The sequence below is a fragment of the Peromyscus eremicus genome, chromosome 15 (genome assembly GCF_949786415.1).
Source record: "Peromyscus eremicus chromosome 15, PerEre_H2_v1, whole genome shotgun sequence".
Classification (NCBI taxonomy): domain Eukaryota; kingdom Metazoa; phylum Chordata; class Mammalia; order Rodentia; family Cricetidae; genus Peromyscus; species Peromyscus eremicus.
Window position 1 is genome coordinate 24,646,277 of NC_081431.1, and position 15,301 is coordinate 24,661,577.

The following is a 15,301-nucleotide window of genomic DNA, read 5'->3' on the forward strand; positions in this document are numbered from 1 at the left end:
AAGCTGGTGGAGGAAAAATCAATTCCTCTGTCCAGCTTCCCCAGAAATCTTTATAGACTCCATACATCAGAAATAGCATCTGCTCTGGTCTCAGTCTCAATGGTGGTTCTGAGATTTCTATAGCTAAACCCTCCAGGCCACTGAGCTGTGCAACGGTGTCAGAACAGTGGCTCCAGGGCCTTTGTCTCTCATTTCATATGTATAGGAGCTGGGACTGGGAGAAGCTGGGTGTGCTTGACATCAGAAGTTCACCTGCAAGCCCATTGCCCTCCTCATTGACTCCGACTGAGTCCTATGAAGCTCAAGGTTCTTAGACTTAGTGTGTCCCCCTCCCCCATGGTGGCCTTGAACTTGTGGTCCTGCTTGACCAGTCATGGCAGCTCTGAAGTTTTTCATTTGCAGAAGACCACTATGGGCATAGACAGGCACTCAGCAATGTACTGTGGAACAGACCGTTTAAAGACAATCATGTCCTGTTTGTTTCATTGGTTGGTTGGTTGCTTTTTCAGACAATGTCACACTGTGTATCCCTGGCTGGGCTGGAACTCCCTCTATAACCCAGACTAATATCAAATTCACTACCCTTCGACCACAACCTCCAGATGTTGAGATTACAGCCTAGCTAGGTTGAGTCTTACTAAATTCCTCATTGCATGGTTTGGCATCCATGTTGACCGTTAACTTCTAGAGAGCCTATTTTACCCTTGTATACAGTGTCCTCTTTCCTCAAGTTCTGTGAATAACCACTGTTAATTGTGTCTGCTCACTTATTTGACCTTTGTTTATCACCCTCCTGGGGCTTAGTGCTATGTTCTCACATACCAATGTATGTAAGTGATATTTCCTGCTCTCAAAGAAGGTGTGACCTTTGGTGGAAATAAGTAAGCAAACAACCCACGTTGGGTGGTGAATAGAGGCTTGTGTGAGCTGTAATGGGGATTGTGATAAAGGGCACCAGCCTGAAAATCCATCCCGAAGCGAAGCCTGAGCAGATAGTTCAGGAATAAGGAGGACTTGGCTTGCAGATGGTGTGGGAAGGGCATTCTAGGCGTGGTGATTAACAGGTGTAATTACATGGCTGTATGGAAGTGGGTGGATGTTTACCTTGCATGCTGGATGCAGAAGGCTTCTGTGAGTGGAGTTAAGGTATACTGGCTGGCAGCAGAATTCTATTTGCTACATGAGGCTTCCAGGTTTGTGTCTCTGAGGGCTTGTTTGGAGGCTCTAGCAGGGGAGCTCAGCTACTTGTATACCCTTGAACGAAGACCAACCCTCCTCTATTGGAGAAGGTCTTTATCCTCTTCAACTGAGTGCACAGCCACGGGGAGAGACATACACAGAGTGATGAGGGAGGAGAGAGGCACTGCCTAGCTGGCCAGATTAGCCAAATCAACCTTGGTGATCCATGAGGTAACAGATGTAGCAGCCAGATCACCCTCACATCTACTTTTGTGTCTTTGAATTGTGGTAAAGGATATGTAACCAAAACAAATTATCATCTTAACTATTTTTAAAATTAAAAGTGTGTGGTGGTAAGTTTTGTTGTTCAACCGTCATTGCCACCATTCAGTTCTAGTGTTCAGGAAGCTGAAGCGGGAAGATTTTGAACTTGAGGTGGACTTGGAATACGCGTGTGTGTGTGTGTGTGTGTGTGTGTGTGTGTGTGTGTGTGTGACTTTGTTTAAAAAAAAAACAAATTAACAAAACTCCCTGAAATTGAACCCATAAAATACTAGCTCCCCATCACTCCCACACCAGTCCCTAGAATCAAGCCCTCTACCATTTGTTTCTAGAAATTTGAAAATCCTGGGTACTTTATAAGAATAATCACAAAATACTTGTGCTTTTGTGACTGGCTTATTTCACGTATCACAACTGCCTCCACTTTAAGACTGAGTAGTATTCACTGCACATGTGGATGACATTTGGTGTATCCATTCACCTATCCATGAACACAGGTTATTTCCAACTTTTGACTATCATGAATGATGGTGTTGTAGACATGGCTGCACTTGGATTTTTTTTTATATCACTATGTATGTTATTAAACTTTCAATAAATGCAAATGGCCTTCATGAAAACCCTTTATGTATAGCCATCTCTGCAGAGGCTTACAATTTGTGGTAGAGATGTGCTCATGTTTGTGTAGGAAGGAGAAGGGCCAAAGTATTTGTCATCGGGGTGACAGAGGAACTAAATGGAAAAAATATAATCTGTAAAAGAGTCAGTATTGTCATCCAGGGATTCTTCAGGGTGGCAGCAAATTACTGTGAAAGTTGACTGATGAATGTGTGTGGAGCATAATAGACCTGACCCTGTTGCTGGCTCTGAAGTCATTCTGTGACCTCTCTGTCTTTCCAGTGTTGTGCTGGTGTTTTTTTCAGTGGCTGTCAGCCTCAGCTGGTTCAGTTGTCCTGCTGCTGTGGACCTTCTGCTTCTTGGACTACCTGTCTTTCCTTAGCTACCTGGACTGAGACCAAGACACGTAGGTTTAGGAGGCAGGTCTGGGAGTCAGTAGATGCTCAGGACCCAGGCTGCTGGTCTGGAAGCAGCTCTGGCTTCTAGCTATTGTTCTTGTCCATGTCACTTCTTGAGTGCATTTTTCTGACTCCTTTGACATCCCCTGGCCAGTCTCCCTTCCTGGGCCTCACTGACTGACACAGCACACTAAGTTCCATGGCCTTTGTTCCAATCCAAGGTCCCAAGGCTGTTTATGAACCTCAGACACTTTCCCTTGGACGTTCCAAGGGGTTGGTGTTCCAGGACTTTGTATTGTTTCATTCCCTCAAATCTTGGGTCCTCCGGGTTTAATGTGGCCAGCAAGCTCAATGTATCAGAGCAGTCTGGCCACAGTGGGTGGAGGGCCAGGCCTGTTGGCATATACTCGGGTGCTGGCCTGAGCCACAGTGGTGGCACCAGCAATTTTGTTTGTTCTTTGCCCCTGGCACCTCCTGAGCAGATTGGACTCTTGTCCCAAGGAACACAGATGCTTCCTCCCGGGCCAGCTTGCCCAGCAGCACTCTACGTCAGAGCAGCATCGTCTGGGAAAACGGAAGACTTGTTTCTGAGAGCCCCTTTCCTTCCCTTCCTTCTTCCCCTGGCTACTCCACTAGCCTCCTCTCCTCTCCAAATCCATTCGTTCTCCCTGTAATGAGCATGAAAGCATGGCTGTCTAAGTGAGGTGTAATTGCCCTGTAGAGAAATGGCTTAATGACAAATATTTAAGCATTTTGCTTTCATGTCCTGAGTTCCCAGAAGAAGTGAAGCTTCATTCTAATTCTGCAGGTGGACAGTGATGGGGACATCAGGAGGCAGGTGGAATAATGCAGAGTGTGATGAAGCTCAGAGCCTTTGCAGGCAGCAGGCAGCAGGCAGGTAGTGCTGGCAGCTGGGGTGGGACCCAGGGGCCTGCTTCCTGCCTCTCTCGTCCCTTTTCATTTGAAGCACTCCAGAGCATTCTGCCAGCTGTGAGATGAAGCACCTGTGTTGACAATGTCATTGAGTTCTGGGAGAAAACAGGGTCTCACTTTTTTGTATAGTCATTGTGCCCACAGACCCTGTTATGGGAGTGTGTGCAGGGTGATAGAGGCAGAAAGTGCTTTCCAATTGTAAGAAACTTCAGTTCCCTTTTGTGGTTTTGTTGTTGTTGTTGTTTTACATTTGTGTGTGTGCCACTGAGCATATGGGAAGGTCAGAGAATAACTTGAAGTGGTCTAATTCTCTCCTTCCACCATGTGGGTTCTGGAAATAGAACTCAGGTTTCCAGGCTGGGTGGCAAGCACCCTACCCCTGAGTCATGTCAGTGGCCCCAGGTTTTACGGGAGTTTTTGCTTTTTTTTTCTCTTTTGCTGTTGTTCTGTTTTGCTTGTTTGTCCTTGAGATAGGGTCGGTCTCATTATGTAACTCCGGCTGGCCTGGAACTCTTTATGTAGACCAGGATGACTTAGAACTCATAGAGATCGGCCTGCCCCTCTCTCCTGAGTGCTGAAATTAGAGGCATGCACCACCAAACCCAGCACATTTTGTTTTTAAAATGAAGATATTCAAAGACATACCCAGACTTCAAAACACAAACTGTAAAAATACAGGTAAGATTCAGAAACACAGCAAGGAGCTAGCTGGGAACCTCTTTCTAGGCTTGGGTGATGAATTGTGATATTTGGTCCCGAAGAATGAATCCAGCAGGGAAGTGGACCAAATCAGAAAGAAATGTAGTCAATTACAAGTCAATTCTTCTCGAAATAGGAGGCACTTGTGTTTGGCTTAGCAGGCAGTTAATCACCTAAAATTGGGGTTGTGGATGGGGAAACACTCAATGGGTGAAAGTACTTGACCTTGAAAGCATAAGGGCAGACTTTGATCCTCAAAACCCATGGGAAAGATTCAGGCATGATGGCATGTGCTTGTGATCCCAGCACTTGGGAGATGGATCCAGGCAGATCCCTGGGGTTCACTGGCCAGCCAGTCTAGCCTAATCAGCAAGTTCCAGGCTAACTGGAAGGCCTTGTCTCAAAAACAAGGCAGCTACCTCCTGAGGAATGATACCTGAGGTTTACTGCCGGTCTCCACATGCATGGGAGTATGGGCATCCATGCCCTTACATACACACCCAAATACAATAAAATTGAGGGTAGAGGAGATGACACAGGACCTAGCAGAAGTAGGTACTGATATTTCTGCTATAATTTTGTTGCTATAAAAGGGGGAAAAGGAAATATGTAAGAAAATGTGAAAGTGACACCCTTGAGGAAACCAAAGACAGAAAAGCAGTTGAGACTGACCTGTGTGGGGCATGTTTTCCCTTCCCTGGGTCTTTCTAGACTCTTGTGCCCCTAAATTCTGCCAGAGTTTATTGGCATGCCTCTTTAGCATGCGTGTGGCTGCACGAGCAGACTTAACTTTCAAGACTTTTCAGAAAGGGGTGGAGCTGGAAAGTGTGTTTATTCAAGTTCAAGTAAGCGAAGGTACACGCAGGTGTGGTCTGGAACTAGGGCTGCCTCACCTCTCCTGGTCGGCATAAGGCCAAAGTCAGCTGTACTGCAGCAGATTACCACGCTGGTTTCTCACCCAAGGTCATTTTAGTTCATCTAGGCTGCAGTTGAACAGAATGCGGCAGTCCAGGGATGAACTGTGTTGGAGTCATTCCCCAGGTGCCTGCTAAGCAGATCCAATTCTGACCATCACCAGTGTTTACGCTGCAGAGCTAGAGGGCCCTGTGTTATGAAGCTGAGATCCTGTCCCAAGCCAGACTCCCTTCCCCATCTTTCCGTACCCAACCAGCTTCTTCTCTCCCTTTATTCTTCATTAGCTTTGGATTCTGGTTGAAGCAGACTTTTACTGTCTCCTTTGTAATTGCTCCCTGGATTTGCCCTTCTTCCAGGCCCCTGTGATAAGAAGCAGTTTAGCAGCTGGGTGGTGGTGGCGGCGCACGTCTTTAATCCCAGCACTCAGGAGGCAGAGGCAGGCGGATCTCTGTGAGTTCGAGGCCAGCCTGGTCTACAGAGCGAGATCCAGGATAGGCACCAAAACAACACAGAGAGACCCTGTCTCGAAAAGAAGAAGAAGAAGAAGAAGAAGAAGAAGAAGAAGAAGAAGAGGAGGAGGAGGAGGAGGAGGAGGAGGAGGAGGAGGAGGAGGAGGAGGAGGAGGAGGAAGGAGGAGGAGGAGGAGGAGGAAGAAGGAGGAGGAGGAGGAGAAGAAGTTGTTGTTTAGCAGGATAGAGTGACTGGGGCTGGGGGTGTGTGGCCATCGGACTGAGAGATAGATAGTGTTGACACCTAGAGATTATTCAGCTGTGATCCATAGCATGTGCTGATAACAGAAAGAATGATAGATGACCTCCGTTAGTAAGGCTGTGTCCTTGTCTCTAAGAAGCAGGCAGCTAAGAGGTATGAGCATTGTAAGCAGAACAACAGGACGATTAGCAAAATCTTGGTGGAAGGGACAGACTGTGGGCAACAGGGAACGATGTGCTTGCTTGCATACTTATATTTATTATTTGTGTGTTTCCATGTGTATGGAGGTCAGAGGACAACTTCATGGAATCGGTTCTCTCCTTCCACCTTTATGTGGGTTCCAGGGGGGAACTCACATCACCAGGTCTGCTTGGCAAACGCCTTTACACATCAAGGCCAGTCTAGCGTCAACTTGCTGTCTAGCCCAGGATGACCCTTGGCTTCTGCTGCCCCTGCCTCCACCTCCCAAGTGCTGGCATTACAGGTGTGTGGCACCACACCTCCTGCACGGCAGGCAAGCACTCTTCCACCTGAGCTACATCCCCAGCTTAGAATCTCTTGGGATCTCATTGTTATCTCTTGGCGTGGCCAGGGAAGTCAGGCTCTGGATGCTGGCAAGGTTTTCAATGTGTTTTCTTCCTTCTATTGAGGCGGATTGCTTTGATTCCTAGCAACATACTCACTGTCGAAATAATTGAGTTTCAAGAGCCAAGCAAGGAGCTGGGTGCCCTTAGCTGGGACTGGATGGTGGCATAGCTAGACGTCTTGTCTCTGTGTCTAAAGTAACTGATTACTTTAGTCTGTATCTTACATGTTTGATTGAGAGCTTCCCAGATAATTTTTTTTTAATGTGGTGTTAGTAAAAGGGAGACCAAATGGGAGTGCCTTTATATGTTCTTGTTTTTTTGTATTTTTGAGACAAGGTCTCATTCTGTAGCCCAGGTGAGCCCGGAGCTCACTATGTAAACCACGCTGGCCTCAAACTCATGCCAACCCTCCCTCAGCAGCCTCCTGAGTGCTAGAATTACAGGCATGGCTCATCAAGCCTCTTGAAAATGGCTTTAGTAAGTGGGAGGAATACTCAGAATGAAGTCCATTGAGGAGAATGATGAATTAGACCACCCAAAATAAGCATCCGTACAGGCATAAAAAATGGCTATGATTGGGGAAATGTAATAGAAAGACTTGGGGTGTAGGCTGAGCAAGTATTCTGCAGCAGTACAGATTGGTAGTTGGAACAGCCTGTCCAGGTCTCGAATGTGAGCTGGAAACATGGTGGTGTGGGGCAGCACTAGCTGTATGAGTATCATTGGTCTAGCTCCTCCCCCAACCCCCCACTATCTTCCAGCCTGGCAGTCTTCAGACCGATTAAACTGTGGGTAAGTTTGGAGACTGACCTGCAGGTAAAGGACTTCGGAGGTGGAAGTCATGGAGAATAACTTAGACTTCACAGTTTTTTTTCCTTATGTAAAAAGCCCTGGTGTGGAGACTGGTTCCAGCCCTTATTCTTCACTGGGGGTGGAATGGTGTGTCAGCATTTGGTTAGACCCAAGGAGTACTTGCCTGACAGTGAGTCATTAAATGCAGGATGAATTATTGAGGGAAGGTTTTGGTATATAGAGGAGACTTTCAAAGCAGGCTGTATTTGTATCTCATTGGAATGGCTTAGGTCCATCTTAGGATGTTTTAGACTGCTGACATGGTCCTAGGTGATGGCCAAGGGGGAAATGATGACTACTCAGGTGCCTGTTCTTTTTTTTTTTTTTAAAGATTTATTTATTTATCACATATACAGTGTTCTGCCTGCATGTTTGCCTGCTCACCAGAAGAGGGCACCAGATCTCATTATAGATGGTTATGAGCCACCATGTGGTTGCTGGGAATTGAACTTGGGACCTCTGAAAGAGCAGCCAGTGCTCTTAATCTCTGAGCCATCTCTCCAGCCCCCCAGGTGCCTGTTCTAACCTGAAGGTTTCCCCAGAGCCTTCCCTGGAGTTGTCCACATGCTCCTACATCCCCTTGCTGCCACAGAGGCTGGCTGTGGTGCTGCAGATGGTCTGGTCTAATCGGAATCCACTCCTCTGTTCTCTCTTCACAGTATGAATTTAAAGCCAAGAACATCAAGAAGAAGAAAGTGAGCATCATGGTCTCCGTGGATGGTGTGAAAGTGATTCTGAAGAAGAAGAAAAAGGTGAGTGTCTCTGGACCAGAAACTGGCAAGCTAGGCGTGGGATGCTATTTCCTCCTAGAACATTATCCAGTGGCCTCTGCTTTGGCTAGCAGTAATGTTGCTAAGCCACAGCTGGAGCAGAGAGTGAGGCAGAGGCCAGTGGCCTGGTGGGACTATTGCTCAGAGTGAGTCTCAGTAACTCATAGCCTGTGGGTCATTTCCCAGCATCCTCCTGTTCAAAGTGTCTTCTCCATCTGAATACCTTCACCTCCTTTGAGGGGTGTGTGTGTGTGTGTGTGTGTGTGTGTGGTGAGACAGGGTCTCATTATGCAACCTAGACTGAACTTGAATTTCCATTCCTCCGACTTGCATCTCCTGAGCGCTGAGATGACAGGCATATTCGCACACCTGGTTTAACTCAGTCTCATCATGGGAAATGCTTCCACATTAAGTGGTACACATGGAGCACCCCCCAACTGAAATCCAAAATGCGTCAGAATTTGAAATTGTTGGGGAGTCATGTCTGATGGTGGGCCATTTCAAATTCAGATTTTCAGACTGGTCAGGTCTACACAAATATTCCCTCCCCCCGTCCTCTGAAATGTGAAACTTACTAGTGTTAAATGTTTTGGGTAGGGATGGTCAACCTACCATTAGTAACACTCTTCAGAGGGGGAGCACATGAGTGGAGACAGCCACCTGGAACACTCAGCCCCCATGTTATGTGACCTGTGGCCTTCCTTCACAGCTGCTGCCACCGGGACATACTTGGTGCCTTCTCCCTACCCCCACATAGCTGCACACTGTCCATAGCCTTGGGGGAGACCTAGAGTATCTTCTTCTGGGAAGTTCTTGAGTAAGAGAGTTGATGAGGCGAGTGGATGCCTATTGAGTCTCTGGATGGAAATTGTAAGTGAGATGATGTTAACTTGAGTAGGACGTATTTTCGGAGTTGGGAGAACCAGTACAACCCATATTCCCGGTTCAGGGATGCTGGTTTCTGTCATGTGTGTTAGATTGCTTTCCTGGGGCCTTCACATGAGGGGAACTGGTGGCTCAGCACCCTCCACTGATAAAATCATTTGTGAACATTTCCCAGGTGACAGAATGCTTTCCCGCCCGTTGTTACACGGCCCTTCATCAGCCACTCTGGCCATTTCATTGGCTGGGGATTTCCTCACAGACTTTCCCCACCCCTTGCCAGGGGCTGAGTTATTAGTCTTTCAAGATACACAATCCAGAGTGGTGAAGAGGGGTGGGCGGGAAGGTTGTAGGGGACAAAGAACGGGGCAGAGAGCTCAGAAATCTGTCTTCTGGATATGTCTCCGTGGGTGTGGAAATCATGACCATAGTGCAGCTGCAGGCAGCCTGCACAAGATCCACACACAGAAGCAACAGGACATGAAAGTCGGAGGGAAGACTAGTTAGGGAGGAGAAGGTCAGCAGGAGGGAGACTAGTTAGGAAGGAAGAGGAGGTCAGCAGGAGGGAGACTAGTTAGGAGGAGGTCAGCAGGAGGGAGACTAGTTAGGGAGGAGGTCAGCAGGAGGAAGACTAGTTAGGGAGGAGGAGGTCAGCAGGAGGGAGACTAGTTAGGGAGGAGGTCAGCAGGACGGAGACTAGTTAGCAGGAAGGGTCAGCAGGAATGTGAAGGAGGTAATAGGACAAATATGATCACAATACATTGTACATGTGTACAAAAGTGTCAGAAATTTTAAAAGGAGAAAAATACATATTAAACTTATTCCTCTGACCTTAAAAATTATCTAGACTTACAGTTTAGATGTTGTGACCCTGGATGCTAAGTCACATTGACCAACTAGACTAATGGTTTCTTAATCCACTCTGAAATAGAATTGTCTCCTGGACCAGAGATTATCCTGACAAGCACGTATTTCCTACCAGTTGGAGGCAAACCACACGAGAAGGCAAATAGGTACAGGGTTCTTGGGTGAACACAGAGGTTGACCAGCTCTGCCTATTTTACATTAGGAATGTTAGGCCCACTGGATGTGCATAACGACTTTGTTGGGGGATGCAATTCCTCGAGTCTATTTGACGGTCCTGGCCAAAGCTTCCCCGAATGACTGTCTAACTTCTGCTCACCTAGGGCTAACACTCCCCAAACCTCCACACCACACCACTGTGCATATTCCTTCTCATTAGGCCGCTGGGAACTATTATGTCCCCTTTGGATAACGTAGTATGCCTCTGCTGTCGTCTGCTGTGGAGTAACTTCACGTCTTGTCCTTAAAGAATAGTCTTATTTTCCATCTCACTCGGGGCTCCCCCTGGTATCAAGTACCATGTGTGGGGCCATCTCCATCGTGTATTGGGAGACAGGCTAGATCTCACACTGATAAGGGCAGCGGAATGCTGGGGTGTTACCTGGGAGAGAAGCCACCCCCTCTTTCCCTAAGTACATGAAAGCTAAGCTAGGGCAGCGTGTCCCTGAGGGAGTCCTGGGGACTCGTGACTCACGCTAAAACTGCACGCTTGGTAATCCCTAGCATTTGCCCTCCTGCCCCAGGAAGGAGGCAGTGTAGCAGGTCAGCCCTAGACCTGATTCTTCCCGTGCCAGCTTGGGAAAGAGGAGCCTCCTATCTTATTTCCTCCACCCACGCCTGGTGTCCATTGCAGGGCCCGAGCTGTGATGTGGATAATGCCTTTAATCATCGTGCGCGTACTCTCCCGCCTCTGGCAGATGGATGTGCATTAGCAGCAGCAATCAGCCTTTTTGTCATCTGCTTCCCACGTGACAGTCCTGGTGGCGGAGAGTGCTGCCACCGAGCTCAGGCACACACACACTCTCTTTCTCTCTCTTGCAGAGTTGAGAAGGACGTGACATGCCACGATGTAAATGCTCAGTTTTCTACAAGGAAAACGGAACAGTCAGCATGTGCCAGGAGTTAAGGTCACCGTGGTTAAGACCCGGCCCTCTTGCCAGCTATAACCATAGGCAGAGCAGCAGCACAGCTTATGTTCAGCCTGGCATTCCTGCCTGTTACTCAGTAACCAGCTTGTAAGACGTTGAGTAGTCCTCTCCCCTGCAAGAAGTGTGTTGGTTTGCACTGGGTCAGTGTGACATGGGGAAACGAGCCCTTGGCAGAGGCAAGGAGACCTGGGTTCTGGTCCTGGCTCCCCCGCCTTCCTGGCATATGCTCTGAGCAATTCATTTTGAGCTTTTGACTACAAAGTGAAGAGATGGCTTGGCGGGGATCATTGTCAATTTTTCAGTTCAGATCTCAGCACAAAGCCATGGAGCCATGTTTTTTTAATGGTTGTCTATAGATCCAGGTCACATGTATGCACTCACGCCTCTGACAACCTACTTGACTACTGAGAAAGCAGACCTCAGAAGCTAATGGGCTAGTGGTACTGTTCCAGTCTTCCAGGGACACTCTGAGGTCACACACCTCCCAGAACAGACAACAGGCCTCCTCTGTCTTCAAACTGTCCATAACTGATCAGTGATGGAGTTCTTCTCACCAGAAGAGACGTGCCTAGCGAGCTTTATAAGGACAAGACTATCTTTGGGAGCTCAGCATTTTCCTGGATGGCCTGACATTTCTAGAATGTTTTCATTAACCGTGGCTGTGGGCTAGCTGGATGAATGAACGTTATTCGTGTGTGGTAGTGTCATTAAATCCGAAAGAATTTAGCAGGGCAGTCTTCATTGTTGCTTTTGGTCATCATCTCATATTCTTCTCTGTCACTGGGTCGGTTTAAGAGGCTGAGCGGGGAGTCGGGAGATCACTGAGTTCAGGCCCCAGAACCAACATAAAGAAGCTGAGCATGGGGATGGAGGCGGCTTGAGAGATGACTCAGTGAACAGAGAACCTGCTGTGTAAGTGTAAGGACTGACGTTTGAGATCCCCAGCCCTGGGTAAAATCTAGACAGGCATGTTGGCCGTCTGTAACCCCAACCCTTGGGACATGAAAATGGGGATCTTGACTAGCTAGACAAGCTGGCATCAGTGAGCCATAGCTTCAGTGAAAGATTCTGCCTCAATAAATAAAGAACAGCAGCAGAGGTCAGCTTTGGGCTTTTACGTGTACACGTATGCATACATAGTCACCCGTCCACATGCAAAGCATACGTGCACACATGCCACATATGCATGCCCCACCACAAATAAAGCTGAGCATGGTACAATCCAGCAACGGGGGTGGAGGGATGGAGACAGGTGCATCTCTGGGACTTGCCAGCAGCCCGCATAGCCTCCTTGTTGAGCTCCAGGACAGAGAGAGACCCTGTCTCAAAAACTAAAGTGGGTGACTCCTGAGGAATGACACACTTGGACTGGCGTGTGCAAGCATGGCGCACACAGACACACATGACACACATACACACCAATCAAAGAAGGATCAGTGCTTAATAGTAGGATTTGTTCAGGTGGCTCAAATCTTCATGCACATTCCGCTAGCGTGGGCAATAGCTAGGTATGTTATGGCCATCCATCGCCATGTAAAAACCGTCTTTTGGGTTTGCTAACAAGCATCTAGGAATGCGCTCGCTCTTCCTGAACCAGTGCCAGCAGATAATGAATCTTAAGTTGAATTAGTTTCAGAAGCTCAGTTGCTAAGATAATTGGCTTTGCTTTGATGCGTTCCAATCAGAACATCATTTTCAATGTTCAAGGAGGCCCAAGTAGTTATCTTTTCTGTGTATCTAATCATGGTTATTTATTATAATCCCAGAATCGCACTATGGCACCATCTGCTGGAGAGTAGAATCCTGACTGAGATTAACCTTGAACTTCGTCCAAGGTATTTTCCCACTAAACAGCTCAGTTTCATGTTTTCAGATTTCTTCTGTAAACCACCAACTTTGTTGGAATCCCCTAAGGTGACAGATTAGAATGACTTCAACAGGCTAATGAACAAATACTTACCATGGATCCTCCATGTTCTGGGAGTTACAGGCTGGATATATAGACGAATTAGGGGTGTGTGTGTGTGTGTGTGTGTGTGTGTGTGTGTGTGTGTGTGTTTGGGTTTTTTTTGCCGGGGAGGGGGGCTTTGTTTTGGTTTTTCTCCATCTGTTTCCACCTTCCAAAGCAGATGAAATAACATGTCAGAGAAGACATGTTCCCTTCCCACTAGAGACTCACATACAGGTGGGGCAGGGGTGGGGCAGGGGTGGGGCAGGGGTGGGGCAGGGGAGCTGCATGTATATGTTTTGTAAGTATGTGCACATGTGCATGGAGGACAAAGGTCAATGTTGGATGTCTTCTGTCATCCAACTTTTCTATTCTCCACTTTATTTTCGAGGTATGGTTTCTCACCGATTCTAGAACCCACAGGTTCTGCTAGGCTGATTCCCTGCCTCTGCCCTCCCAGTACTAATGTTATTGGCAGGGGCTTTCAGTGCCTTTTATATGGGTGCTGGGCATCCCAGTTCAGGTCCTTAATGCTTATGTGAGCCATCTCCACAGCCTTAACATAGCTATTTCATTTTTAAAAAAATTATTACGTTTGTGTGTATATGTGTGTGTTATCTGTCGTCTGTCTATCATCTGTCTAGGAATCCAAATTCAATTCCTTATGCTTTCCACAGAACATTTGACTATAGCCATTGTCTCAGCCCCAAATTAACTGTTTCTTAAAATCATTTTATTACATTTGTGTGTGTGTGTGTGTGTGTGTGTGTGTGTGTGTGTGTGTGTGTGTGTGGTTTGTCAGGCTAGGTAGCAAATGTCTTTATCACTGAACTATCTTGCCAGCCCCAAATTAACTACTTCTAATGACACTGTGTTTATGTATAAGGTCTGTTACAGCCCTTGGAAAATTGCATTAAAGATGTTTTGATGTATTTTACGGTGCTGCAGGGTGAACCCAGGGACTCGTCAGTGTTAAGCATGTACTGTACCACTGAGCTGTACTCCCACATTAGAGTAATTTGTCCCTTTCCCCACCTGTGTGTAAGCCTCCCGTGGGAAGGGAACATGTCTTCTCTGACATGTTATTTCATCTGCTTTGGAAGGTGGAAAGAGAGAACTCGAAGTGATAGCAGTAATTACACACTAAGATGAGAATGGGACAGCTGCTAATAATAGCGCACACTGACACTGAGCACCCATGCTTTTCTAGTGGTGTTTGATGTACTCATACTTCCTAAATCGTCACATAACCCATGACGTGAAAACCTTTCTGATGCTCTGCCCGACCCACACCCCTTGTTTGTTATTGGTCCAGACCTGAGGATTGAACTCAGGACCTTACACATGCCAGGCAAGCATTCTACCACTAAGCTACATCCCCGCCAGAATCCAGTCTTTAACTTCTATTACAAGGCCATCACCTCACTAGGAAATTATCTTACTGTCCAAGTGATAATGTTACTATGGAAACAGAGTTCTTCCTGATCTAACTGGGTAAGAACAGGAGGCACTCAGAATTACAGAACCAAAATTTAGAAGGACTTAAAAAATGATCTGGTTTGTTACCACCCCTGCCCCAAGTTGATTAGCTGTGGCAACAGAGGATGAGAGTGAGGTCACCAGGTAGTTAGTGACAGGGAGAGAGTGTGATCCACAGCCCAGACCTAGTACAGTTGTCTTCCCATTGGATTGTGTAGGACTTTATTTCCTGCTGGTTTAAAAATGATCATTTTAGAAATCACACGCACCGTGTGGGGTTCATTAGCACTTCAGTTTTGAAATGCACTATCCATAGAAGCCATTGATTACCCTGTGTGGGGGAGACAGCTTTATTTGCTGGCTAGTAACTGTTCACCTAAAAGCATGGAGAAATATGTCAAGCAGAGTTTATATAGCCTATAGTTTATATAGCCTTGCTAGGCCTCTTGTTTTTATTTTAAAATAAGCCGCCACTGCTGTCTGGTGAGTGAATAAAACCAAACTTCAGACTAGAATGGGCTTGCCTATGATCTCCAATAGGGTTAGCAAATAAATTTCAATGTACATTCCTTCTCTAGGTCTGGGTTCTTGGGAGAGGGCTCCCAAGATGCCATATACATTTCTAACTTTCAAAAGGATGGAGGGCCACTGCGTTAACTACTCTTCACTCTATTTTCTCTCACTCCACTTTTCTAACCAGACCTGCTTCTGAACCAGATCTCACAAAGTATTTCCTGGGACTTTCCATGGAGGATTTGATGTGAATTCAGTACATACAGGGATGAAGGCTCTGTATCCTGGATGTACTTACCCCATCATCAGTCTCAGAGAAGCACATCCAGGCACTTCACCCCCACTCTCTGTCGGAAGAAGAGACCTCGAGTTTTATTCCATCCCCTTAACACAGAGAATAGGGTTTAGAAGCAGTAGATAAGGTGGGCTTCTTACAACAGTATGAAGGGGCCTTGGTGGGAAACCCTTTGTCCCCAGAGTGTCTTGCTCATCTTTAAAGCAGGAAGCCATTTTAATATGGAAA

At 46.9% G+C, this 15,301-nt stretch overlaps 1 protein-coding gene across 1 annotated transcript in view; it reads left to right on the forward strand.

Moving 5' to 3' along the window:
- Nucleotides 1-15,301, forward strand: part of LOC131925140 (carboxyl-terminal PDZ ligand of neuronal nitric oxide synthase protein) — a 294,348-nt gene that overhangs the window by 192,695 nt on the left and 86,352 nt on the right. Inside the window, exon 3 of the mRNA XM_059280412.1 lies at nt 7,834-7,926. Within this exon, the coding sequence (XP_059136395.1) occupies nt 7,834-7,926 (93 nt within the window). The remainder of the gene's footprint in view (nt 1-7,833; nt 7,927-15,301) is intronic.